The sequence below is a fragment of the Podarcis pityusensis genome, assembly GCF_964106645.2.
Source record: "Podarcis pityusensis genome assembly, chromosome: 10".
In the NCBI taxonomy this organism is placed as follows: domain Eukaryota; kingdom Metazoa; phylum Chordata; class Lepidosauria; order Squamata; family Lacertidae; genus Podarcis; species Podarcis pityusensis.
In genome coordinates this window covers 35,376,511-35,404,322 of record NC_138035.1, presented here as the reverse complement: position 1 = coordinate 35,404,322, position 27,812 = coordinate 35,376,511, and the positions used below count along the sequence as shown (strand labels likewise).

Sequence of the window (27,812 nt, the reverse complement as noted above, 5' to 3'; positions counted from 1 at the left end):
CATACACAGAATTCCTTTTACAGTTTTTGTGGTACATTCACTCAGTATGTATTTTAATAATAATGGGTCTGCTATCCTGCCCCACTTGCATGGACCACTCCGCTGAGAGAACCAAGTCCGTATACAGTGGTACCTCGGGTTAAGTACTTAATTCGTTCTGGAGGTCCGTTCTTAACCTGAAACTGTTCTTAACCTGAAGCACCACTTTAGCTAATGGGGCCTCCTGCTGCCGCTGCGGCGCCGGAGCCCGATTTCTGTTCTCATCCTGAAGCACTATTTCTGGGTTAGCGGAGTCTGTAACCTGAAGCGTATGTAACCCGAGGTACCACTGTATATTCCTCCTCCGCCTCGGCCTTAAACCTGTTACGCCTTTTCCTCTTCTTCCACAACTTCACCGCTTTATTTCGCTGTGAGAGAACGGAAAGGCAACCGCGGAGGCTCGAAAGTATCCCGGTGGGGGGGGGGGGCAAAACAAACACACCCGCTTCTTCAACGGAGGGCCAGGCCGGCGCTTCGTCGCCCTGACAATCAAACTTGCCGCCCTCGCGGAAACCACCGTTGGCGGCGCGAGGCGGAGGGGGCGGGGCTTCCTAGGGCTCGACTTCCGGCCTCAGCTCCGGTGCCCTGTTTTCTCTCCCAGTGACAGCAGCGGAGGCGGAAGCGAGAGAGAGAAATAAATATATATATATACTGTGTTCGAACCGGTCAGGTTAGGTTGTGCTGAGGTGGCCGTCATGGCGTAGCAGAGCCGGGGGTCGCGGCACGGTCAACCACGCCCCGCGGTGGGGCAGCGCTTTCCCCCCTTCAGGTTGAGGTGAGAAGCCCGAGGGGCTGTTGCTGCGGCGGGGGGCCGAGCGTGGCCTTGAGACCGCGGAGAAGGGAAGGGCTCGCTCGCTTCCTTCCTCAGAACCGTAGGGTTGGGCCTGGGCTGCCCACAAAGTGGGGCAAGAGGGCTTGGCGGGTGGGGGGAGCTTCCCTTTTGTGCCGCCGCCCACGAGCAGGCAGTTGCCGAGTGGCTGTCAGCCGACTTGGGGAGAGGGAAGGCAAGGGGCCTATCTGCCTGCGGTGTGGCAGGAGCTCGCAAACCCTTTCTCAGGTAAGAGAGAGGGCTGCTCTGCCGTGCTGAGGGGTGGCTGGTCGAGGGATTGAAATTCCCTAATTGCTCTGTAAGGTTTCTGTTCTTATTCCGCTGCCGCTCTGATTTCAGCAGCAAAGGTTCTTCCTTAAAAGATGAAACCAGTCTTGCTGTGATAAATGCAAAGTATCCCGCACAAATATTGCTGAAGTGTCCAGTAACGGTAGATTTTACCGTGAAAATATATTTGAAGGCTTGTATTGACAGAAGCACACACGAGTGACTTATGTAGAACATTAATTGGAGCTTTTGTGATTCCAAATGGGGCGTGAGAGCATCTGTGCGCATATTATGTGTACTTCCCTTGCTTATTACAGGACTGTATGTGACAAAGCCCTTGTGAGGATTGTCAGGTGTCTCTTCTAAGCCACACCTCTTCTTTTAAGGGAACAGCCTTCATTAGGCTACTGCTGTATAGGAAATAATTGCTTTCCGGTGCCTCCTACACTGAGTGTTCAATGTCCATTCTGAAACTTTCTTCTGACAATTCAGTTTAAATATAGTCAGCAAGCCTCGGAGGCATGTTGGCAGCAGTAATCAGTTAAATGGAAATCTTACCCTTTGAAAACACCACCTGGGGAAAGTTGCTAGTGGCAGTAGTCTGAATTCTTTACTAAGAATTCCCATAGGAACCACTAAATTCAGTGCTGTAGTGCTTATAATAATGCCGCAATATCATCAGAGTATGTTTTCTTGAATGGCTTACTAGTTTAAAATGTAGATCCCGTACTGTGACAAAATCATAAGTAACTTTGAAAACTAAAAATTATCCTTCTGCTAAAAGTAGGATGGCATTACAGTCTTATGGGTGATACTATATATTAACAGATAAGTAGCATTCATTAACCTTTTGTAAAGTATAATATTGTGTGTGAGGGAGAAAAACAAAGTGTGCACATGTATACTGGGATATTTCACCATAAATCCTCAACATTTTAAGAAGAAACAAGAAAACAAAAAATGCAGTAAATGATCCATTATAAGCTCTGAATTGCTTATGCAAGTAATGCATGGTTTTTATAAGGAAATCAATTGGAAGAAGAATGTTTTATAGTTTAAATGATATATTGGTACTATTTTTTTTATGTGAGTAAGATTCAATTGTGAGGTCAGCCTGCTAAGTGTGACAGAAATTCACTTGTGTAGTGGGGCTTTGCATTTCTCACCTACCCCCTGCAGTTCCCCTGTTCACCCCCAAAAGCTGTACAAGTATACTCTGCTACACATGTACAGTAGGTGCTAAGATAATAGTATTGGATCCAGTGATTTGTTTGTGTTAGGTAATGGATTGAAACTATTCAAGTAGTCTCAGGACACTTGGGCATACTTCTAAATTTGTTAAGCAGACATTTAATGCTCAGCTTAAAAAGTTATATTTGCTGGCCTATCCAACTGCAGCAATTAATCTTTTAAATGAACTCATTCTAAACATCCAGGTATTTGTCAAATATAATAACTAATTCACACCCTGAACTCTCTTCACTTGTTAATTCTAGTGGTTAATTATTTTTTCATAAATTCTGTGGTGGACCTAACTGGCATATTAACTTTGTCTGCCTATTCCTGTGCATGATCTGTTGATTCATCCTTTTTTGGATACAGTTTTTCTTTCACTTGCCGAAACAGCTGTTATCTTTAACACCTAAATTATAACAGAAAGTGCTAACTGTGTTAAAATTTGTTAAATGTAGCAACTTAGTTTTCATCTCTCATACTGACAGCTTCAAACAGGAATAGAAACTGATTTTCAACTGCTGCTTTTTGCTCTTATTTGAGACAGCATATTTCAGTTGATATAAGTACTGAGATTTAATGCCAGCTAGAAAAACATAGACTTAAATATTTATATCATTTACTTAATAACATTTAGAGTCTATGTTCTGCTTAGCAAAATTTCCAAGATGGATTCTGAGATTTCTGTTTTGTTTTTTTTTGTAGGTAAATGTACTAGCACACATTCATAACAATGGAGTCCATGCTAAACAAATTGAAGAGCACGGTTACGAAAGTGACTGCAGATGTCACTAGTGCAGTCATGGGAAATCCAGTTACCAGGGAATTTGATGTTGGACGACATATTGCTAGCGGTGGCAATGGGCTTGCTTGGAAGATTTTTAATGGCACTAAAAAATCAACAAAACAGGTGAGGTTTTGGGAGGGAAATACATATTGCTTCTAATGTCATTACAATGATGTTTTAAGGAACAATTGCCTAAGAATACATGGTTTAACAGCTGTAGAAAAAGAAATCACAGTATGTGTAACTTATCATTTTTATGTATCTACTGTATAAGTTGTATGGGGTGTTAAAGCAGGAGGAGTACCTCTGCTGGGGATGTATTATGCGCCTTCTGAGGTAGTTTGTCCACCTTTGCTTGCCACTCAGCACTCATCTCTCACCCATAACTCCTAGAAGCTGTCAGCATGCCAGAAATGGCTTTGACTGGCCAGTTAAACCAAGTGAGGGTAGCCGCTGGGTTTCAAACCCAGGGAGTTAGGGACTGCCCCTGCATGCAAAGACAGACTTCATCTGACTTATAGGACATTCTTGGGAGAAGAAAGTGCTAAAGAGTAAACCCTACACAAATCTGGAGTGGAGTCCCAGTTGGATGTCGCCTTCTATGCCTCTTCCAGCAACTCTTGCAGCCAAGCTGTTGCCAAACATATTGCTCTGCTTTCCTTTGGACCACATCAGTGAGGCCAAGAGGGGGGTTCTGTCACCTTGGCAACCCAGGACCTCCAGACACACTGCCCAGGCTTGCACCCTGGGGAGGTCACTTCAGTACTGCTAACACAGTGGCTTCTTGAATTCACTCCAGAGGCACACTCCATTGTCTCTCAAGACAGACAGGTGCCAACAGTGCACCGTATGCACTCATATGGTTTGCACAATGTCCTTGAGGTTAAACAGATCTTGAAAGAATAGCAAAGAATTAAATGTTCTAGTCATAGTTTCTCAGATTGGTCACCTCCAAGTAGCTCTGGCTGTTTGCAAATAGATATATCAAATCCTTTGTAATTTATATTGGGTTTTGTGTGTACCTTTGATTTGTTTCAAACAAACTGCTCTGCTTGATTTAGCAGTTATATATTTAACTTCAGAACAAAGTACCTCAATTGTTTTAAGGGACTGAAAGTTCTAGATTTATTCAAATGTCTTTCAGCAACATACCTTTGAAACTTCGTTTCCAGTTCTAGGCACTTATACCAATATATGTATCTGTACTCTGGTACAGTGTTAAAGTAGATAAATAACTAATATTGTGCACCTTTCCAACAAAGAGCAAAAAATTATTAATATAATGCCAATTGTAGTGGTAAAATGTCAATAGGAAACTTACTAAGGTGAAACACTATTGGAATAAAAACATAGCAGCTTGGTAAAAGGGTTACAGTATGCTGAATACACTTGTTTGGTAAATGAGCCGTGCTATAAATGTGGAGTGCAAAGGAAAAAATAGTATAAACAACATTAGCAATCTGTGTTTATTTAGCTGTGCAGTTCAAAGTTGCATTGTGTTCAATAGGACTTATTCCCAAGGAAGTGTGTTTTAGAATTGCAACATTTCATTTTCGTTACTACAACTCTTCTTGAGTAACTACTGGTTGAACAGAGGATAAATGAGCACATTAAACTGCCAGTAGCAAATTGCCCTGCCTACCACTGATGATGAGAAGCAAACCTTAAAGTTATTTAAAACAACAACAACAACAACACTGGTAGCTATGCAATTCTGGTCTGAAGAAAAATATTTTAGAGTATTTTGAAATCTTGTAACAGAGTTGGCTCTGACATGTTTCTTCCATGAGAAATGCTCAATGTGAATAAGTCCCTTCTATCTGCTGTAGTTTTACTATATGTAACATCCTGATGACACTTTGAGCAAGACCTCCTGGATAATTTTAGAAGTCTTGTGGTGTTCTAATATAGGGTTGCCATATATTTTTTTAGGAAAACGTTAAAGTTGTTGAGTTTTTGTTTTGATTTGTTTTTTTGAGATGTGACCCAAGTTGTTGAGCTGTTGGTAAAAAAATAATTATTCAGTTGTGTTGCTGAAGATCCAGGGTGAACCACTGCTTTGCAGCAGAAATTCCCCCTGGAGGTACCGTATTTTTCGCCCTATAGGACGTACATTTTCTCCTCCAAAAATGAAGGGGAAATGTGGGTGCGTCCTATGGGGCGAATACAGGCTTTCACTGAAGCCTGGAGAGCGAGAGGCTCTCACTCTCCAGGCTTCAGGAAGCTCTGCGCAACCCTCCGGAGCCCGGCGCGAAGCCGCGCCAGCCTCCGGAGGGTCGCGCAGAGCTGCCTGCCCTCCCGGGGTCCGCGCAGCTCTGCATTCCAAAGCCTCGGGCGCGCTGAAGAGCGCGCCCGGGCTTTGCACAGCTGTCCGCAAGCCTGGGGAGACCGGCAAGGCTCCCTAGGCTTGCGGATAGCAGGCTGTTCTGGGGGCTGGGGTCGGGGGAAGCTCGGGCTTCCCCCGCGCCAGCCCCGTGCCTGGGGGGGAATTTTTTTTTCTTTATTCCCCCCCCCCAAAAAAACACTAGGTGCATCCTATAGGGCGGTGCGTCCTATGGGGCGAAAAATACGGTATACGTCAGACATATCCAACGTATGGCAAGCCTATCTAATACAGATGCAGTCTGACATTTATCTGTTTGGACATTATTGGTAATTAATATGTAGACATTGTGGGAATCTAACACAACACCTTCCGTTTTGCTTAATTGTTACTGGAAGAGAATATAATATGCAGTTTGGACAAACTATTGCTCAATAGAATATTGAATTTGTTAGTACAACTTAACATTAAGGAGCAAACTTTCCATGTTAATATGGTTGCTATGTGGGGTAAGGCAGAATTTGGCATTGATGGGCTGCAAAGGAAGGGTGCTTTTTCCTGCCATTTTCCCTCTGCCAAATCTCCAATGCTTCCTTGGGTGTACACACACACACACACACACACACACACACAAAATACAGTGCTATTTTTCTAGAAAAAGAAGTGCTGGAACTCACCACTAACACTTCCTTAGTTCTTAGAATGGCAATAGCACCCACCTGAGAGGTGCCAGAATTGAGTTCCTGTGAGTTCCCCCTGTATTTACACACACACAAACACACCTAACTTCTGAAGTGGCCCACTGTAATAATGTAAAGACAGGATGGAAACACTATTATAGCAGTGGCCAATTTATTCTAAAATTGAAAGACAACAAAAGCTATTTATTATTATTGAAAAGTATGTTATTATTTTGTAGCATTTTAGTTTCTCATATAGTTCACTAATAATATTTTTTGATTAATTTTTAGGAAGTGGCAGTTTTTGTTTTTGATAAAAAACTGATAGACAAATATCAGAAATTTGAGAAGGATCAAATCATTGATTCCTTAAAACGAGGAGTTCAGCAGCTAACACGGCTGCGACATCCTCGGCTGCTGACTGTGCAACATCCATTGGAAGAATCCAGGTAAGTTTATTACTAAAACAATTACAGGGTTGAGTTTTCATACATGCTCAAAAGTTTCCCAAAATTAAATAATCTACACAATCTAATTTCTGGAAACTGTATCCACTTCTCCCAAAAGAAATTGTGTAATTGTCCAATGTGTATCCGTAGCCAAGTAATCACATCCTCGTTATTATTTTAGTGATTAAGAAATACAGCTGATGTGGTTTATTCTGCTTTCCTTTCTGCTGTTTGGCAGAGCAAAACTCACCAAGTTCATGTAGTCCTTATTTGAATGAAGACCTGTTCTTCGCTCTCTCATCGTGATTCCCTGAAGGCCTTGTGAATCTTCCACTGCTCTGGTGCAGTAGAAATTTATATTATGTTGAATGCTGATTTCACTGTCATTGAGTTTCATTTTTCAGGCTGTTAAGAAGCCCAACACCTGGTGCTTTTTCTTGAACATCCTGCACCATCATAATGTCTATTTCCTAACTGTTGCTGTGTCACAAAGTCAAAGTCTACCTATATACCTACTTATCTCTTATTCTGAAGTATATTTGGGGTGTTTACTAAGGATATTTGTTTCCTTCTAGGGACTGTTTGGCATTTTGTACAGAACCAGTTTGCGCAAGTTTGGCTAACATACTTGGCAGCTGGGACAATCTTCCCTCACCTTTACCATCTGACATCAAAGAATACAAACTTTTTGATGTAGAAATGAAATATGGCTTGCTTCAGGTATGCACATTGGTGACTGGTCTGTAGTGCTGGTAGTCTTACACATGGGTGGGTATAATGCACTCAATATCTAGCCATCAACCTATATAAACCAGGCAATAAATTTATACTATAGCCACCTGCCTTTTCTCACAAAACGCAGAAACATTTTTTCTTCCCTTGTCTGTTTAGAAGGCAGTGTTAAAAAGCCACAGCAACTAATTAGCTGTAGCAGAAAACCTTTATATTTTATACCTCACACTTTATATGCTTTAGGATAGGAATGGGGGACCTCTAGGCTGCTGGATTCACCTCTCCTACACTCCCCATATCATGCCCACTTTCCCACATTCCCATCCTATTTCAGTTATTTATTTAGATATGACTGAGCAGCACCTTTCTACCAGTGGTTTTAGCCTTTTTCTAGTGGTCACTGTCTCTTGCATAATTTTTGGATCCTCTGCAGTGCTTGAATCTGTGCACATAGTTATGGAAACATTCAAAAGTCCTCAACAGCTCTCAGCAGCTTCCCCAAGAAATTCAGAGATCCCAGAAATGTGGTTTCCAGTAAATCACTGAAAACATTGTTGACACTGATAGGAATGTCCTCTGTCTAAAGTAAGAGATCAAGTGTGTAGGATGGGAAGATTAGGAAGAAGGTATGTACAGGGAGAATGTGATTTTCATCCCCATCCCAGCATTGCAATGAAGATTCAAATAACCCTCCAAGTGACCCTAATCTAGGCTGATCTGCCAAGATTAGCTGGCGAGAGGGGTTGAGCAGAAGGTAAAGGGTGTGTGTATTCTGTAGGGGGCAGTGATTTTTGTATGGGTAAGCTGGATATGGGACGGGGGGAGGGGGCTGGTTAAAAAGACCTGTATGTTCCCCCAACCAAACACTGACATGCAGTCCTCAACAGTGTTCCACTGATGCCCTCTGACACTTAGGATGCAAAAAGGTTCTCCACCCCATTCTATAAAAACACATGACTGATCCCTTTCTTAACCACAAGTGAGGAAAATTAAAAAGCCAAATGACGATCTGCCAAATCCTGGTGTACGCTGTGGTGTTATCAAGACAAAGGTGGGAATATTTAGATAGCAGCTATGCAAGTTATCCGGGTCTGCTGCAAAACCACTGCTGCCATGGACACAGCTGTGCCTAATGGCTGCTGCTGTGGCAAAGGATTGAAGGTAAAAGTGTGTTGGTCATTGATCTGGACTTGAATCTCCCTACTTTGTTACCCCTTTCTTTTTTACCCCAGCCGCAGCACTTCTAGGACCAGTTCACTTCTGTGGATTATTTGTTTCTCAAAGAGGAAAACAACATATACCATCATATCTAAGCTTATTCCAAATGCTCTAAAACAAACACCCTGACAAGAATATCTTCCTCCTAACAGGTTTCTGAAGGCTTGTCATTTCTACATAGCAGTGTGAAAATGGTCCATGGCAACCTTACTCCTGAAAATATAATTTTGAATAAAAGTGGAGCATGGAAAATTACTGGATTTGACTTCAGCATCTCATCTATAAATCCATCTGAGCAAGAGGTAACAAGGTTTCAATTTGTTTTTCATTGCCAGTAAAGGATAACCTGGAAACATTGGGACTCTTAATTAAGCTCTTAATGTTTAGCTACATAACAATACACAAATTTCATAATGTAACCCATTTGCCTGCTGAGTTCGGGCTCAAACTTTAGGGATACGACCACAGTCAAGAATTAAGCGGCTTACTCTTCCTAAATTATACAGTCTTTCTTGGAGTAGCATATTGCCCATTAATATATGTGAAGTCATGAGTTGTTACAGTAGAATAATTCCCTCACGCAAAAAAAACCAACACCATTGAGTGTTTCAATACCAGTTAAGTGCTTTTAATTTATGTTGAAGGTAGGCTACCTAGCTGCTAATGGAGATAATCTTGCTACCTAGCCAAGAGCTAATGTGAAACAGACAAGTATGTTCTGTTTATATTTTCTTAATGTGATATGGTAAAGACCTCATATACTCTACTTAACTTTAAAAATGGATGCACTCAGAGTAAACACAGGATTTACTTACCTTATATAATGGATAACGTCTCTCAGGTATCATGAGTGATTTAGATCTCTTTAGGTCATTATTAATGTAAAAGAAAATCACTCCACCTACGTTTCTTTAAACTTACACTTTAAATTATGTTTCTGTAACCTTTTTGCCGTTTTTTCCCCCAGCCAAAGTTCTCTTGTAAAGAATGGGACCCAAACTTACCATCTTTGTGTCTTCCAAATCCTGAGTATTTGGCCCCTGAATACATCCTCTCAGTGAGCTGTGAGACAGCCAGTGACATGTACTCTCTAGGAGCAATTATGTATGCTGTGTTTAATAATGGAAAACCTATTTTTGAGGTCAACAAACAGGATATTTATAAAAGTTTCAGCAGACAGCTGGATCAGGTATTTTATGGGTCTGTTTGTTAAATTCACATTTGAATACATAAGTATTATGAAGAAAAAGTATTAAAATGTCTACAAGTATTTTGATTCTATGTTAATGAAAAGAACATCTAACTTGTACTGAAGGAGGTGGCTTGTCTGTCATCATGGAAAGCAATAATGTGGGGTAAATAAAACTCTTGCCTCATGCTTTAGAGCCTGTTATCACCAAGTTTCAGAGTACTGGGTTCACCTGTGTGTGAGAAGACCCCATTAAAGTTTCTTTCATCCTTGCTGATAAGGAACATCACCAAAGTAGAAATACGTGTTTTACTCCCGTTTTCACAAGTTTGATTGTGTTGCATTGAGATTAGGAAAATCAGCTACAGGACCTGTTCTAGTGTCTCTGAAACGAGCTAAATTGTATGTAGAATGGGTGCAGAAGTGGGAATATTTGCCACACTGGGGAAGCTCTTGGTTTGTCTTTCATGAATTGAGCAGGGGTATATTACCCCAAAAATGAACTTTACACATATTTCGTTTATCTGGCAATTAAGTGAACTACCGTCCGTGTAGTTCAGAGATTTTTTTAAATTTTTTTTTTTTAAGTAGATCATTGAATTCATTTAACTGAACTAGATCATTCCAAGCGCTGTTCCAGTCATACTGTATGCAGGGTTTTGTTTTAATGCTAATGCATGTGCTTTATTTATGCAGCTTAGTCGTTTGGGCGCCAATAACCTTCAAGACATTCCAGAAGAAGTCCGTGAGCATGTAAAACTACTGTTAAACGTAGCTCCTGCAGTCAGACCAGATGCTGACCAAATGACTAAGGTAAAAAGAGTACTTAAAATAGCTGTAGAATATAAGAAAAACCTTTTTTAAAGTGCTTTAATAAGCAGCATTTAACTGCTAAATTTTGAAGGGTTTTTAAAAACAACATTCTGGTTCAAAATTTTCAATTCAGGACATTAAACCTTCTACTTTATTGCCCGATAACAAGCACTCAGTGAGTAACTGGAACTGTTATTTTGCAAAATGTTATCATCTTTTAGAGGAGGATGTTTTGCTGAAACTAGAAAATATGTATTTTCTCTATATATGAAAAAGAGAAAAATTTCCATTTAGTGTTATTCCCATCTTTGTTATTTAGTTGAGATTTTATATTTGCTCTCTTTCATATATGCTTTTTCAGGTTTAACTTAATTGTATTAAGTCTGCAATTGTATACCTACTTACTGGGGAGTAAACCCCAGTGAATTCAATGGGGATTTTTTCCAAGTAGACATATAAAAGATTGTGCTGCAAATGTTATGGTGCTTTTGAAAAAGTTTAATATATACCATGCTTATGACCTCAAATATCACTTTCTTTAAAAAAAAAATCTGTATTTTTAGATACCATTCTTTGATGATGTTGGGGCGATGACACTACAGTACTTCGATTCGTTATTCCAAAGGGATAATCTTCAAAAGTCACAGTTTTTTAAAGGGCTGCCAAAAGTTCTACCAAAATTGCCTAAGGTCAGCAATCTCAGATTATTTTACTAGACGGGTGTACTGACACAGAACTCTGTGTCTTTTGTAGCTGAAGCATGCATTGCTGCTCTATTATAGTGTTCTTGGAGTAAGAAATAATAATAATAATAATAATAGTAATATATAATATTATTTATACCCCGCCCATCTGGGCGGCTCCCAATCAAGTGTTAAAAACAATACAGCAAAGCAAAGGCCTTAACAGTTCCTCATTTAAATTGGCATTTTATAAAGTGTGCTATAAGGCAAACTTAGATATACCAGTATTGTTAATATTTTGCAATACTTCTGTTTTACTTGCAATACATAGGAATAGCATGCTTTTTGCAGGTTTCTGAAGAAATTTCATTTCCTTACAAAATAATGTCTGTTTTCTTTCAGCGTGTTATAGTGCAGAGGATTTTGCCTGCCTTGACATCCGAATTTGTGAACCCAGACATGGTACCTTTTGTTCTGCCTAATGTTCTGCTCATTGCAGAGGAATGTTCCAAAGAAGAGTATATAAAGTTAATTCTACCTGATCTCAACCCTGTTTTTAAACAGCAGGAACCAATTCAGGTACATTTCTGTCTTAAACATAATTCTGGTCCCATATGAACCATCTACCCAGTTGTTTAGGGCTATGTTTTGAACACCAGTTTATTAAATCTTAGGGGGAGGCCCTTTTCTCGGTCCCACCACCCTCACAGACACACTTGGTAGGGATGTGGGAGAGGGCCTTCTCAGTGGCTGCTCCCAGACTAACTCCCTCCCTAGAGAAGTTAGACTGGCTCCCTCCTTGTTCTTCTACTGGCAAGTGAAGAACTTCTTTTTCCAACAGGCTTTTGGGAACTGACTGTTTCAAGGGAAGAGCTTGAGTCATACTGTTTTTGTTGTAATTATTTGTATGTTTTTAATATTAATTCTTTTTATGTTCAATTGATTTATAATCATTATTATTTCCATGTTTTTAGTTGTTCTTATTTTATCTGTAAGTCACCTTGAATTCCTGTCAGGGGAAAAGGCAGGGAATGATGATGATGTTGTTGATGTTGATGTTAAGCTTAACAGCCAGTAATATTTCAAAGCAGCCACATATTTCAGTATGTGTATTGGTTAGTTGTATGGTTAGGTACTAGTTGGGCTTTTAGTGAACAGGTATATATTGTGTGTCAATCTAGAACATTGCACTTTGTATATGTACTACATTCTCTTGGAAAGTTCAAATGTATGCTATTGGATTACTATATTTAAAATAGAGAATAATGTCAGAATGTTCTTATTTTCCATGCTTCCAGGCTAGCAACATGGTGAGTGTGTGCATTTGCTATGTTTACATGAATATTTGATTATATAAGGTAATAGCAAATGTTACCCTGGAAGTGATTAACAAAAATTAAAGCTTTGACACATGTCAATACTGCATTTCTTAAAAACAGATTCTGTTGATATTTCTTCAAAAAATGGACTTGCTGCTAACCAAAACACCTCCCGAAGAAATAAAGAACAGTGTTCTTCCAATGGTTTATCGAGCATTAGAAGCACCTTCGATTCAGATTCAGGTCTGGTAATTTCAGTTTTTGTTCAGCTTCATTCTAGCTGGAAAATCTAGCTGGAGATTTGCTTACTGAAAGGAACTCCCTCTTCTCACATTTTTATTTGTTTTTCTATTTGTGCTTACTCCACTTGCAGTAACCCCTGAAAATGGTTCCAGGGAGTTGAGAGAAGCTCTAGGAGATAGATGCGGGGGAACAGCAGGGGGAAGGGAGTATAGGCAAAAAATCACTTCTCTTTCATCAGTGGTACCAACACTAAATCAGAAGCCCTTTCTGAGAGAATAGTTAGGAAAGTTAGAAATGATAAAAGGATTTTCTCTAGTAAACATTCTGGTCATGATTCATGGAACACGTGGAAGTTTACACTCTCTCTGTGATTGTATAAAGTTCCTAAAACATTTGCAGGCAGCATTCAAGCTTAATCATCTTATTTTGGACATTTTGTTACTAGAGGAATATTTTAATAACATTGATAAAGGAGGCTTTCCTACACCAGTAACGGGGAAGTTGTGGCCCTCCAGATGTTGTAGGACTACAGCTCCCTTTATCCCCAACTATTGGCTGTGCTTGCTGTGGCAAGAGGGCCAAACATTATTGTTCATTATTATTATTGGCTCTGAACTCTTAAGGAAATGGAATTCTAAATTTTGTTTCAAATAAATAAATGTTATGGTTTATTTAGTTTTAGAGACAGAGAGAAAGACAGAAAAACTGCATATTGTTCATATGTACTAATTGTGATACTTTTATTTTCAGGAACTCTGCTTAAACATAATTCCTACGTTTGCGAACCTTATAGACTATCCATCAATGAAAAATTCACTGATACCAAGAATTAAAAATGCCTGTTTACAAACATCATCTCTTGCTGTAAGTTGAAAATTCAGAAGTCTTTTAACCATATTGAAATTTTTTTGCTATTAATTTTCTTTTTAAAAAATAATAATATCCTGATCAATTGCAAGTTATGCTTCATTATAAAGGGATTCAAATGAATCCGCCGTCCCACATGAACAAATGGAGAGGGAAGTTCCCAACATGCATTCAACTTCAGATGTGGGGGCCTATTTACACACAGCTCTATGCACATAGGCTGTCTATTCCATTGAGAACTCCAGTTTTGAAGGATTTATACATATAGTGAAAAACTGGACTTATACTATTGTGTGACCATAGACCTGCCTTTCCTAAGTGGTACTGAATATGGTGAATTCATCAAATCAAGAATTATATAATAGAGCATTTTCATTCTTCAGATTAAGGTAGGGGAGACTAACCTATAGGCCACAGATTGTGCCCAGAAGTGTTTTAGGGGGTCTGTCAGAGCCCTCCTAATTTGTCATTAAACAAAAGATTTCTCCTGGGAGGGTCCCTGCTATGATACTATGAATGCCCAAACTTTTTGTAACTCTCCCAAGCCCTTGAAAACATGTTTATTTTAAAAAGAACTTTTTTAAAAAACCTGGTTACTCCTGCAGGTTCCCTACTCTGATGCCAAAATATGTTTTGGTACCCTCAAGACCCTCAAAATGTGTCTTTTTTAAAAAAAAAGCTGCTCTCAATTTTTACATTTCAGCTTCTAACAGCTAGATTTGCAGGAATTATTAACAGCACCATTCCAGTGATTAAAAGAGTTCTTTCTTTACCCAAAGACTTTTCTCTGCTGAAATCACTGGTTACTAGAATGTATCTGGTTTTCCCTGGTTGTGCAGAATGAGAACTATACAGGCCAGCGCCAAAGTAAAATAATGTAGCAGAGAATTTAATAGGGTGTGGAATGCAGAGTTACCTTTAGATCTACTTGGAGTCTGGGAGCCTTCCATGAAGAGATTTTTTTATCAAACACCACTACTATGATGATAGTAATGATCTATTAACATGTTTAGGTTTTATTAGTTGGATAATATTATTGAATTTTGTGTGAAAACAAACAAACAAATAATTGAAACAGATATCTAGTGAGATACTTACAGTTCCATATGACTATGTAGTACTTTACATTATGTAATAATCAATTGAAGCGTTATTCCAGATGCCCCATCTTCAGAACTGGAGAGGTTTTATTTCCTAGAGGCATCCAGCATTCCATTCCATCCCATCCCCATTCATACACCAGCCTTCACCCAACTTGGTGCCCTTCAGATGTTCTTGAATTCCAACTTCCATCACTCCTGGGCAGCATTTCCCAGTGGTCAGGGATTGTACTTTCCAGATTTATATACGTCCTCTGTTTTTGTTGTTCATGGTCATAGTTAACATTTTATTAATTTCCAGTGTTAGTCTTACTTGGAGTAGTCCCAGTGAAATCATTAAGTTCATGTGGTCTGCTCTGTGTATGACTACTGTTGGATGTCACCCATAGTTTGGTTGTTTTAGAATAGTCAAACAAGTAAGACCACTGGGTTGTGCTTTTTCTCTTATATATTGTCTGTTGAATAGTGTTTTATCTGTTGGCAACCAAAATTGGGTTGAAAGGTGGGATATATTAAATAAAATGTGTTGTGACTTATACCACTGGTTAAGTAACAGTACACAATTGAGTGGGAGAGCTTGGCACATGGATACTGTTACTGGCAGCAGTGTATGTTTACTGTAACATGTAGTTCCCAACCAGCATGCTCCTGTGTGTGTAAAAATAGATAAATCACATTGCTTCCTAAATCCTTTACTTTGGGAAATTAGGTCTATTCAGAAGTCAGTCACATTGAGTACAATGGGGCTTACCCTCAGGCAAGTAAGTTTAGGATTGAAGCATTAATTGTATATATGAAATTAACTCAAAATTCAAATCCTGTGAACATATGGCTATTGAAAAATCTTAAAACTCCTGTATTGATATTTTCAAGCATTTTCTCTATTTTTATAAAAGTTTAGTTTAGAGGGTTTGTTTTTATATTCATTAGGTACGTGTAAATTCCTTAGTCTGTTTGGGAAAGATTTTGGAATACTTGGATAAGTGGTTCGTTCTTGATGATATTCTGCCTTTTTTGCAACAAATTCCTTCCAAGGAACCCGCAGTCCTTATGGGAATTCTAGGTAACATGATATTTTGTTTCTTGTGCTGTCTGTAGTAGTCTCTCTGTGGTATTAATCTTTGTGGTACTGTTAAATGTACAGTACCACAAGGCATTACAAGTCTATAACTTTTAAAAATAATATCCCATATTTTTTGTTTTCTTTTAATTTGGTCAAACGCTGTAAAGACTTGGTTTAACTTCTAAAGTTTACACTAATGCCCACAGTTACAGAAATAATTAATATAGCATCTTTTCGTTTCTCCATTCCCTTGCCCTTGGAAAAATGCAAACCGCCTTTTAAGAAAGGTGTAAATTGTAGTTTGTGTGTGATAATTTTTTTTAAAAAACAACAACATTTAACCTAGCCTTTGGTTCAAAGGAATATATAATGATGTTACTTTGTGAAGGCACGATTATTAGATAAATCATTGTGTTTAATGTTTCATAAAAGGTATCTACAAATGTACGTTTAGTCATAAGAAACTGGGAATTACAAAAGAGCAACTTGCAGGAAAGGTTCTGCCCCATCTGATTCCTCTCAGCATTGAGAACAATCTTAATCTAAATCAGGTAGGATAATGTTTCTCCTGTGTTTATTTGTAAGTATCCTTGATTTCATTGGGACTTAGAATCATAGAACTGAAGAGTTGGAAGGGACCGAGAGGGTTAGTCCAACCTCCTGCAATGCAGGAATCTTTTGCCCAACATGGGGCTTGAACCCACCACCCTGAGAGTCTCATGTTTTACCAAAAACTGCAGCTATAGATAAGATTGCAACACTTTTGTAAAATTCTATTCATTTTGTATGCCACTATAAAGCAGAAAACATCCTACTGCTATCCCTTGCAGTTCTACATAAATATGGTGAACCGTTTCTTCTCACATGTACTTGGATGCTAATTCTACTGCCCAGTTTCTTCCTTCTCTTTCAACAACTCTTATCTTCATTTGCTAATAGAAATGTATTTCCCTCTCTGATCCCAGTATTCAGAACTTCTCCCCTCTCTAGCTAGTGGGTGTTCTAATGTTCAAGGGATCCATATTTAGTTTCCTGTCTCATATTCTGTCTTAAAGTCAGCTATTAAGATATATGGATCAAATGCATGGACGAGGACAAATATTTATAACTTCATTTTATAGGCTGCTTTTTAAATCATCTTTGACTTCCCTGCCTTGTTTGTTCCATGTTTTTTACTGGGTTTGTATTCCGTTGTTAGCTACTTTGATCTATTTTCTTAGAAAAATAAAAGCATATGCCTTTTAAAATATTTAAAAAATTCTGTCTTTTTACCTCAACTTAAATCTGAGGGACACAATAGTTGCTGTGCAACATTTAGCTTTTAAAAATTTAATAAATGAAAACAGATCTAGGAACTAGTTTGAATATTGTTTTCATACAGCATACAGTGGTACCTCTGGATGCGAACGCTACCTGCGTATGCGCATGCGATTTGCCGCTTTGTCGCAATTTGCTGCTTCTGCGCATGCGCATGATGTCATTTTGAGCATCTGCACATGCGCGAGCGGCGAAACCTGGAAGTAACATGTTGCGTTACCTCCAGGTTGCCGCAGAGCGTAACCTGAAAATGCTCAGCCTGTATCGTTCCAATTTTAGTATACGTGCTGCCGAAGCAAGCACGAAAATGCTCAGCCTGAAGCGACTTCAACCCGAGGTATGACTGTATTCTGCTCATGGCGGCACAGCCTTTAAAATAATAATTAAAAATACATGTATTTCTTTTCTAGTTTAATTCCTTCATTTCAGTCATAAAAGAGATGTTATGTAAATTGGAAGCTGAGCATAAGACCAAACTTGAACAGATCCATATTATGCAAGAACAGCAAAAGTAAGTGTGCATATTGTTTGTATGTACAGTGAATTAGAGGATAGTTTACAGTCTTCTTTTATAGTTTCCAAACTAATTGGAAAATTTTCACTGTTCATTCAAGATTCAAGTGTCTTTGTTATACCACTCAAGCTTCCTTTTTATATTTTTAGTTCAAATCTGTATAGTGTGGTTTTCCTTATGATAAATGGGTTTTTAACTTGGTATCTGCATTTCTTGCATATCCATCCAGTTCCCAGTATTGCCAAAGACTGGGAATTAACAAATTGGACCAACCTTTCCTTATATGCCATTTTTGAAGAACCCTTCTTTGGTTGGTTGGTTGGTTGGTTGGTTGGTTGGTTATTTGTAGTCATCTTTCTTCTAGAAGTTCAGAGCACGATTTTAGCTTCACAACAACTCTGTCAGGTAGGTTAGTCACCAATGATTTTCAACAGCAGAACTTGGAACACCAGGTTTCCATGTTCAAGGAATAAATCCGCTATGTCTCCCACTAATTTAAATATTAATTTTTATGTTGCAGATCAACCATGCTAACCAAATGACCTATGTTGTTTAGAAATGAAATTGCAGTATCTAAGACCAGATAGCAATCTCTTCCTTAGCACAATTGTTTCAGTCCTAGCTCTGCCGATACTATATATATATATATATATATATATATATATAGTATACTTTTTATTGGTTTTGTTATTTTGTCACATGAATAAACTATTATTAAAGGGAAACAAAACTGGGAGACAAGTCATTGCTCTTCAGCAGGGATGGAAACCCTCCGGCTAAATGCAGCTCCCAGACCACTCCACATTGGAACATTGTCGAAATGGGAGTGCGGCTTTCAGGCTGAAAAGCACTCCCCACCTACAACATAGATTTTCTTACTAAGGATGACATGAAACACTAAGACTTCCATGAGTGAAACGGAGAAGGCAGCAATTTTCAGCTCTCATCCTGCCCCTGCAACTCCCCAAGTCTGTTCCAGAGGAATGGGAAACACTCTGCAGCAGATTAGGAGGAGCATGGGAAGCTGCAATGAGAATTGCTTTCTGTCCCATTCATGGAATGAATGACACGTTTGGATACAACTAAATATATTTTTCAGAAGTATGCAATGACATTTTTGGTATTATTAAGTAAAATACCTTGAGCAAGGTCCTGTCTATTTAACAGGTGAAGCCTAAGAGGTGAAGATCTTTTTTAAAGGAGATTTTATAAACTATCAAATAGTAGCTAATGTTGCTTATATTTTAATTATCTGATATGCTTTACTTCATGAAGTACATATACAAATTAATATTGGAAATCATTTTGGATTTATGCAAACTAAAGTAGCTTGTGAATTCTTCACCCATAGGTGAATCAAAGCACATATTCTCTTAAACTGAATTAGAAGTTCATTACAGCAAATTGTCTACCATTTGTCTTGTTAAAGATGGAACATATAATTTGCATTTTTATAGGGTTGGTTTTATGCTGAAACTATTTGCTAGCACCTTGTTACAATTGTACTTTTGCATTGTAGATCTTTCGATATAACTAATCCAATGAGCCCACCTGAAGAAACAAAAGCCAATAATACAGGCAATCAGGCAAGAAGCTGTCTTTATTGGATCATTCCAATATTTGCTTAATCAAATTCTTTTTAAAGATAAATGCTTCTTCATCCATCTTTTTTAATTTGAACAGATTGACAAGGTGTTTAGCAGCCTAGGAACAGATATCTTAACTAGTGGACCTGATTGTAAAGAGAATGGAATGTTGGCAAATAAGAGAAAGGTAAGCTTTTATAAATTATTGTGCAAGGTATAAATAAGAAGGAATTTTTCATCAGTATGCTTATCAGGGGTTCTATATCCTGAGCTATGTATCTTGGTCTACCAAGGCTCCCCAATAAGCCCAATTTAAATGGATCCTGGTTGACCCATGTGCACTCCTTCCTTCTTGATGTTGCTAGTTCAGGGTTTCATGAGTTCAGAATCTAGATTTGTGAGGTCAGGAATAGGAAGTACTCAATTGTTCAACTTTATGTAGAGGGGGCTCTGGAGCGAGATTGTGTCCCCTGTGTTTTTCTGATAGAAATAATCAGCATTTCTTCATGAGATGATGCTGAGCCTTGTATGAAATAGTGGTCCTGATTGTTGCCAAACTGTTTTTTTTTTTTTACAGCAAGAGAGTGGAAGCACTTATCAGAATGACTGATCAAATTATTTGTTGAATTTCTTGCATCTTTAAATCAGATTGAAATATTGGCTAGAATTACTTTTAATCTAGAATGGGTTAAATAGAAGCCATGGACATCCAGTGAAGCTGATTCAGGACAGATAAAGTACTTCTTCACCCAGCACAGTTAAACCATGAAACTCCCTTCCTCAGGATGCAGTGATGGCCACCAACTTGGATGGCTTTAAAAGAGGATAAGAGAAATACAAGGAGGAGAGGGCTATTAATGGCTGCTAGCAATGATTATTGTGTTCTGCTTCCACAGTTGGAGGCAGCAATCCTGAATCCCAGTTGCTGGAAACCACAGGAAAGGAATGCTCTTGTGCTCATGTTCCGCATACTGGTTTCCCATGGGCATCTGGTTGGCTGCTGTGAGAACAGGATGCTGGACTAGATAGGCCATTGGCCTGATCGAGCAGATTCTTCTTATGTTCTTAAAATCAGCTCTGGAAGCTTGGATGGGGGAAGCAGTGGGGAGAAGAGAAACCAGAAGTCCCACTGAACAAACAGATTTTCGTTGTGCCTGTGGGTGGGTGTTATTGGAACCAAAAGAGAACTTTGTAGAAAAGGGTTAAGAAAATACTGGCCAAGCAAGTTACCAGAAGGTTTCCTTTTCACTCTTTATTTATGACACTCAGCCATCAGCTAGTTTCTCAGCCACCTCTAATATCAGAGCTTGCACCTTAGGAAGATGACCATAACCCAGTGAGTAGTGAACATGCTTTGCGTGTCGCAGATTCAATCCCTGATACGTTCAGCTAAAAGTATCAGGTACAAGGGGACGGAAAGAACCTCAGCCTGAGACCCAGGAGAGCTGCTGTTAGTCAGTGTGTAGACAGTACTAGGCTAAAATGGACAGTTTTCTTGTTCATCTTGATCCAGCACCATCCTCAGTTGCAGGCTGAATGAAACAGTACTTTAATCGCTCTGTAAATCTGCAGTGGGAAAATGAAAAGGCCTGGACTGAGAAGATGTGCATTGGGAAGGGAGAAGCCAGAGATATGTTCTTCTCCAGCACAAGCCAGAATAGAGGAAGGTGCGAGGAAAAAGAAAGGAAAAACAGTGCAGGTGGAGGGGACTATATCTGGATGCAACCACAGACTCTGCTATACAGCTGCAAATAAAACATTTTAAGTATGTTTTAAGTGCAGTATACAATGTGACACTAGATGATCATGGTGAGCCTTATGGAAAAATCAGTATTTTTAAAAAATCACTTTAAATAAGCATTTTAAGAACGGTTTTTATATGTGTGTAGATTCCACCTAAGTCAGTTTATTATTACTATTATTATTAAAAATGATACTAAACTCACCTGTTAGGAGGAAATATAATGTGTGTCTACTGAGGAATTTATTTTTTTGTTCTTGAGAAATGCTTTTGCAAACATAAATAAGCAAGGCTCTTCTCTTTCTGAATAATTTTTAATACTGAATAGATGTTGGGCCTATTCCAAGTCTCTGAAGTTCATGCCACTCACTAACAATGTATTCTTTTGAAGGGATCGCTTACACTTGAAGAGAAGCAAAAGTTAGCAAAAGAGCAAGAACAAGCACAAAAAATGAAAAACCAACAGCCACTTAAACCTCAGCCTCACACAGTTACTGCCCCAGTCAAACAGGTATGGATTCAGTCTTCATTGTAATCTTTGGTCCTATTGCAGCTAACTAATAAAAATAAGTTTTGTCCTGTAAAATTTGCAGTAGTTGCAAATCTCAATTTGCAATTGCGTATAAGCATCCAAAGTCATTGTTTCAATAAAGTGATTGGGCTGCAAATGTGTGAATGCAAAAATGTAAGCACATACATTTACTTGTAAACCAGGAGTTGTTAATCTTTTCCAACTTGAGGGCTACACTGGCACCTTCCAACCTGTTGTATGGGTGTACATGCCAATGGTGGGCATGGCAAAAAAGGGACTTGTCCACCCCACAATAAGCATGCACATGTACACACATCCCATACTCAACAGAGTGTGCACGTATGTCTCACAAACATGCCAGGGAACATACACATGGATTGCAGCTTACTCTCTCCAAATGAATAATCTGGTAAGTGGAAGGAGGGAGCAGTATGTACTCAGTCTCCCTTTTGCTGTTAACTGCTGGTGTCACTCACGCTCTGTCAGCTGGCACTGACCACACTGGCCGCAATGATGCTGAGCAAAGAGATACAATCTCTAGGAAATTATGTAAAGCAGAAGCACCCGTGAATTAAGGAAGCATGAGACAACTTAACTGGATACCATGCTGCTATCACCTGTACTGATTGAGGGCGGGTGTTAGGACATTTTGGAATCCTCCCCAAGCCCACGGAACTACTGAGCATCACAGCAGCAAACCGAATGGTTAATTTAAAAAAAGAAAGAAAGATAAATTTTGGAAAGCTGTGAAAAGGTTATTGGTGGGTCATAGGTTAGCATCCCTTGTTGTAAACTCATCTTTGAGTTGCTCGTACAATATGGCATTCCAGCCTCCTAAAATGATCTTACTGCACTGCCATCCTTAGAGCTGCTGCTTATGTTGAGTGCTATTGCAAAGTATTTTAACCATAGGTGCTTTTTTTTTTTTCAGACCAAGGACTTGTCTGACACTTTGAGAGAAAGCATGGCATCATTGACCAGCCAGTCCATCAACAAACCTAAAGTTCCCTCTTCAAATAGCTTTTCTTCAGTGGGTATTGGAATGGGGTTTTCATCCCCTGTTGAGAACGCTAAGAGAAATGGACTAAATGCTAATATGGGATTTCAGCCGTCTGGATTTGGGATGGGAATTGGTACTACAAGCCAGAATTACTTCAGTACTGCTGGTGTCACAGGAATGGCCAACATGAATATGATGCCAGCAGCAAACATGGCACCTTATAGTCCTATGAACACTACAGCTGCAATTTCACAACCAGCACAACAAAGCAGACCACCAGATATGTCAGCTTTAGATAGCCTATTTAGGGCTCAAAAACCTAAAGTTAGTATGAATCAGTTATCGCAACAAAAAACAAACCCATGGCTTAATCAGTTTGCACCTCCTCAGGGTTCCAACAGTACTGCCTTAGGAACGCAGATGAATGCGATGGGACAATCTGGCTTTGGCTTGCAGGGAAATCCTTTCTTTAGTCCTCAAAACTTCACACAACCAACAAACAACATGACAAGCAGCAGCTCAGCTAGTAATGACTTAAAAGACCTCTTTGGGTAATAGCTCTGATTGTGAACGAGTTAATGTATGGTAAAAAGCTGATTTGAAGAAACATCATCTAGCAAAATGGACAAGAGAAAAGCTATTTCCAGGATGCGACTTAGTAATACACTTTCATTTGCCTATGCATTTAATTTTCTTAGGCACAAAGTGATCTCTCTTGCCCCTAATTTCAAAGTTTTGAGGTCAGGTTGTGTCAATCCAGGTGCCCAGAGTTAGAAAAAAATTAAAACCGCATACCTCACAACTTCAGAAATGTGTCTTCTGACCACCATGTTATTTTACAAATAAACATCTTAACCAGTAAAAATTAGCAGTAGGTTGTAATTGCTGATAAGCTGTTGGAAGACTTCAAACCCTGGGCTCTTGTTGATCTTGTATTGTCTGAATTTGATATGATACTGAGTTCTAAATCTTGGTATAATATAATACCTTATAGTAGGGTGCATACATTAGTCTGGAACTTGCTATAAATATACAAGATTGAACATGAAGACACTAGATTGCTACTTACAATCTTCCCAGCAGAAAATAAGGTATGTAGGAGTGATATTTTCCCAGTTGAGATGTGTTCCTTATCACTGAAAAATGCTGCTTAGGTAACCATGCTACATAACCTGCCTCCAGTTGATTATGCCAAAATTTCAGTCCCTACCATAGAAGCCGCTATGCTGGCATGGTGATATTAAAGTCAGGTCTTTAAAAAAGTAAGTACATAATCATGCTTATGTCTACACCGAAAATCTAGGCACTAAAGGAATACAAGTGCAAATTAATCTGTTTTGGATCATCCTAGAAGCAAAGTTGGATGACCTCAGAATTTAGAAGTCACTTTGATCACACTGAAATTTGGCTTGCTAGTAGGAAAAGAGCTTCATTTCGTACTCCAGGTTTCTGGTTACTTCTAAGACAAAAGTAAGAGGTTGCCATCCCTCCGATACATACTTCTTTTGAATTTAAATTTGATCACATTTAGGAGACCTCAGTGAATTGTTTTAGTTCAGTTGAATAAATTACAAAGTTGGATGATGCAGCAGTTGACTAAGGCAGGTTGTTTAATGTATGCCAAATCATTGTATACATAATGTTCAGTCTCACTTGAAAGGCTAATATAAAATTTTCCTACAGTCAGATTTGGAGTGAACAACCATTTTGCATCTCCCTTAAAGGATTCTTTCAAATATAAATTTTCCCCAAAATGGAAGCAACAGTTTATGTGGTTAATTAGTTGGGGGATGAACCAGTCTCTACCCTGTCTGCTATATCTACTGTATATTTAACTCTCTCTTTCCTGGGAATTTTGAGATCTTTCTTACATAATACTTTGGACTATAGCTGGCTAGTTTGAGAAGGAAAGAATTAGTTACCGTTTTTATAGAAAGCCTACATACTTTATTTTTCAAAGCCTTTCACTGATTGAATCATTTTCATTTGCTGCTTAAGAAACCAAAGGGCCTTATGCTGTAAACGTGAGCTGTATTTTGTTAAATTATATTTCCAATTTTAAGCTGTAATACTGTTAAATGTATCTTAAGAACTTTGTATTATAGCTGCTGCCTTAGTACTTTTGTTTTGTATCTCTGGGACCAGTGATAAAATTGTGTTGTTGTTTTTAAAAAAGAAAAACACACACAATACTTGTGTTATTTATGTTATATTAATACTCTCACTGAATATGCTCAATTAGCTACATAACTCTGTGTGTAAATTTATGAATATTAAATATGTTAGGTTCCTTGTATGGTCTCCAGGTTTCTTAAGACTCAAACTTTACATTTTTGTGTAAAGCTTTTCTTTAAAAAAGCAGAACAGTACAGAATATGAAGCTTCCCTATAATATGTGGAAAACAGGTTTCTTTAACAACACAAGGCTGGGGATGGTTTCTTTTAGGGGTGGCTAAATTTGGACTCTCTTGATGTTACTGGACTCCAACTCCCCATCATGACCCATGCTGAAACATTATAAGTTTTGTATTCCAGCCACAGCTCCCTGCCCCAGTTTGTTGTAAAAAAAAATGTATACCCACATGTGGGATTGGCCTTGCTTGTTAACCTTTTTATTTTTCAGCCTTTCAGATTTCATTATTCCATTGAGACTGCTTGAGAGAGAGCAGGGGGAGGGAAATCATTTTGTACTAATACTGTGGAGACTTTACCTTACAAATCTTTGAGCCTAAGGATCAATGGCAATTTTGTTGGCCACTTTTTTTTTTAATAGTGACAATTATATTTGAGCTAAGGCTGCAAGCAGAAAAAAACATGTAATGAGGAAATACCTTGATACATGACTAAAGTCTCTTACAAAATCAACATGTTATGTTTTTGCTTATAGAAGCATAGTGATTACCTTTCATAAGACAACAGAGGAGAAAAACACTTGTTAAATATAACATGTGAATAGTTCTTTCTGTGATTATCAAATAAATCTCTAGTAAAGTTCTTTTTCAAGATAATTTATGTATTCTTGGAGTCAGGAAGGGATTTTTTTCACTGATTTGCTAGCAGAGATGTTTGTTCAACTTCTCCAAATTCCACGAAGCTGCCATTTCCACAGGAAGATGTTGTGAATTTGGAGATAGACTATTCCTTGTAGAGTTCATTTATGAAAATCTCCCTGATCTGTTTTTATGCTTTTATAGCTGGTGACTTTTTCCTTTACTGTGAGTTAAACAAAGGAGCTGCTATGTGCTCAATAGGATGTTTGGATAATGCTAGTGACACCAGCACTCTCACCTTTTCATAATGACGGGAAATCTACACATGATATGTCAACACCTTTAGATCACTTGACAGGTGTCACTAGCAAGAGTGTGATGGTTGAAAAAACATATAGGGTGAAGGAGTATGAAAGACACAATGATTGTAAATGCTTGATGACAAATGCTATTCTTATTTATTGTACTCTTATGAATTGTAATACCTTGAAGTATGATCTTAATTAGTAAAGCAAGCTGTAAATCCTAGTTTCAGCTTCTCAGATTCCTTGAAATACAAAAATTATTATGTAATTTGGAAAGCAGATGCTTTCTGCTTATTTATGCCCCGTTTGTAATTAATAGGGATCAAGCTCATGTTTACTCAACATGAGCTGAAATGTAATTTGTTTGAATGGGCCATCAAGTTGGGCAGTTAAGAGGAACGCCTTTGCTACAGTGTTATTTATACAAATAGAAAGGAAGGGATGTAACTAGAAGTAACCTCCCTCTCTCAAATGGGAGTAGTTCCTAACAAAAGGAAGTTAGGAGTTCATTTAATGAAAAAACACTTATTATATTCAGTTACTTTCATGATACTCCCTTATTAAAATTACTAACACTGGGGTTTCATTTGCACAAGAGACTTCCATGTGCACAATGGAACTTCCTCTCCTGTCCCCTCCAGCTTTCTGCACAGTCTCAAAATTGGCTGCAGAGAGTTGGGGACACTCCAGAGCAGATGGTGTGTGTGTGTCATTGTGTCAGCAGATCCCCAATTAGATATAACCCAATATACACCCATATAAACGGGAGGAATGAAAGTTACAGCTTGACATCAGTTTAGCTGGGTCTGTAAAGCAATATTATGGTAGAAGTCTTAATTCTTGGAAAACACGAATCACTGAAAATCACAGGCAGGCTAATATTTCAGTAGCCTTGCTTTCCCCTCAACTATATCAAGGCTTTTGGCTCTCAAAACAGTAAAACAAAACAAGTAAGCAATATTGTCGTTTGTACATTAGAAAATGTTGAGGATTATTTCAGTGTAAACTTGTGACAATTGATTTGCAGTTTTCCACATGTATGTTTCACATACAAATAATACTTTTCTATCTTTGTATGCTGTAGTTTCATTGATCTAGCCTAATTGGTATGAGGTGGATATCTCACTCTAAATAAACAACTGCTCTCTCGCTCATGGTTACATGATGTTCGCTCATGGTTACATGCTCATGGTTACATGATGTTTCAAAATTGGCTTGTGGATATTTTCTGAATTTTGCCGGGTTTGTGCAGTTCCAGATATATTTTTTAAAAGAACAATTTACCTGGGTCTGCCTTTTTGGCATTGTAATATATACTGACTGTTACAATATATGATTGCAATTTTAATTAACCTGAACTTGGATGCACCAGATTTGTTGTGACAATCTGCATTCAAATAGAAATTGACGGGAAAGCTAGGATTACTCCAAGCAGGTTCTGATTTTGAATTTTGGCTTCCAGTCTAAATCTTCAATGGCTCCCTTTGTACAGAAATTTGTAAAAAGAGGTTCTCTTTGAAATACTAAAATTTCAGGCAATTTTAAGTGTTGTATATATCTCTCAAGTTGAAAGTTGTATATTCAAATGGCTTTATATGTATTGAACTCAGGCCTGATTCAAAATATTTAATGTCTGTCTAATTGTACAGTCCTTCCTTAGTTGTGGCAAATTTTATGTTTAGACTGTAAGGCATTCAATTTTGTGTGTGTGAAGTAATGATATTACTCTAGTGTTGCTGTGGTTTGTGATCAGCAGAATGGTTGGAGCATGATACTCTATTTTGGTTTTATTGGACTTTGCTGCTTTTCAAAATAAATCTATTCTTTATATCAACTTTTAAAACTGGTAATACTTAAAATATGTAAAATGTACAGTGATGGTTACAAGAAATTCCTACAACTTTGTACTGTGAATGAATAACTGTGTAGTTTTCAAATCTTGAATGATGTTGCTTTATTGAAATAATAAACTTTTCATATTTTCACCTTTTAA

General features: G+C 38.3%; 1 protein-coding gene across 2 annotated transcripts; it reads left to right on the top strand.

Moving 5' to 3' along the window:
- The first annotated feature begins 620 nt into the window (after window positions 1-620).
- On the top strand, window positions 621-27,812 carry SCYL2 (SCY1 like pseudokinase 2). Of its 2 annotated transcripts, none has more exons than XM_080971077.1 (18): window positions 621-814; window positions 3,074-3,278; window positions 6,450-6,607; window positions 7,183-7,327; window positions 8,710-8,859; window positions 9,525-9,746; window positions 10,443-10,559; window positions 11,123-11,248; window positions 11,645-11,821; window positions 12,682-12,804; window positions 13,555-13,668; window positions 15,702-15,834; window positions 16,267-16,385; window positions 17,562-17,662; window positions 19,185-19,251; window positions 19,349-19,438; window positions 21,384-21,503; window positions 22,456-27,812. In XM_080971077.1, exons 2-18 carry the CDS (start codon window positions 3,102-3,104, stop codon window positions 23,077-23,079), a joined length of 2,763 nt encoding a protein of 920 aa, XP_080827203.1. In that variant the 5' UTR covers window positions 621-814; window positions 3,074-3,101; the 3' UTR covers window positions 23,080-27,812. The 2 variants fall into 2 exon arrangements, with proteins under 2 accessions (XP_080827203.1, XP_080827204.1); XM_080971078.1 differs by lacking the exon at window positions 621-814 and adding an exon at window positions 885-1,096.

Excerpts from the sequence above, each read along its gene's own strand:
- SCYL2 (XM_080971077.1), top strand. The coding sequence starts at position 3,102 with ATGGAGTCCATGCTAAACAAATTGAAGAGCACGGTTACGAAAGTGACT. Across the intron at positions 16,386-17,561 it reads ACAATCTTAATCTAAATCAG|TTTAATTCCTTCATTTCAGT; the intron begins GTAGGATAATGT and ends TTTCTTTTCTAG. Across the intron at positions 17,663-19,184 it reads ATTATGCAAGAACAGCAAAA|ATCTTTCGATATAACTAATC; the intron begins GTAAGTGTGCAT and ends TTTGCATTGTAG.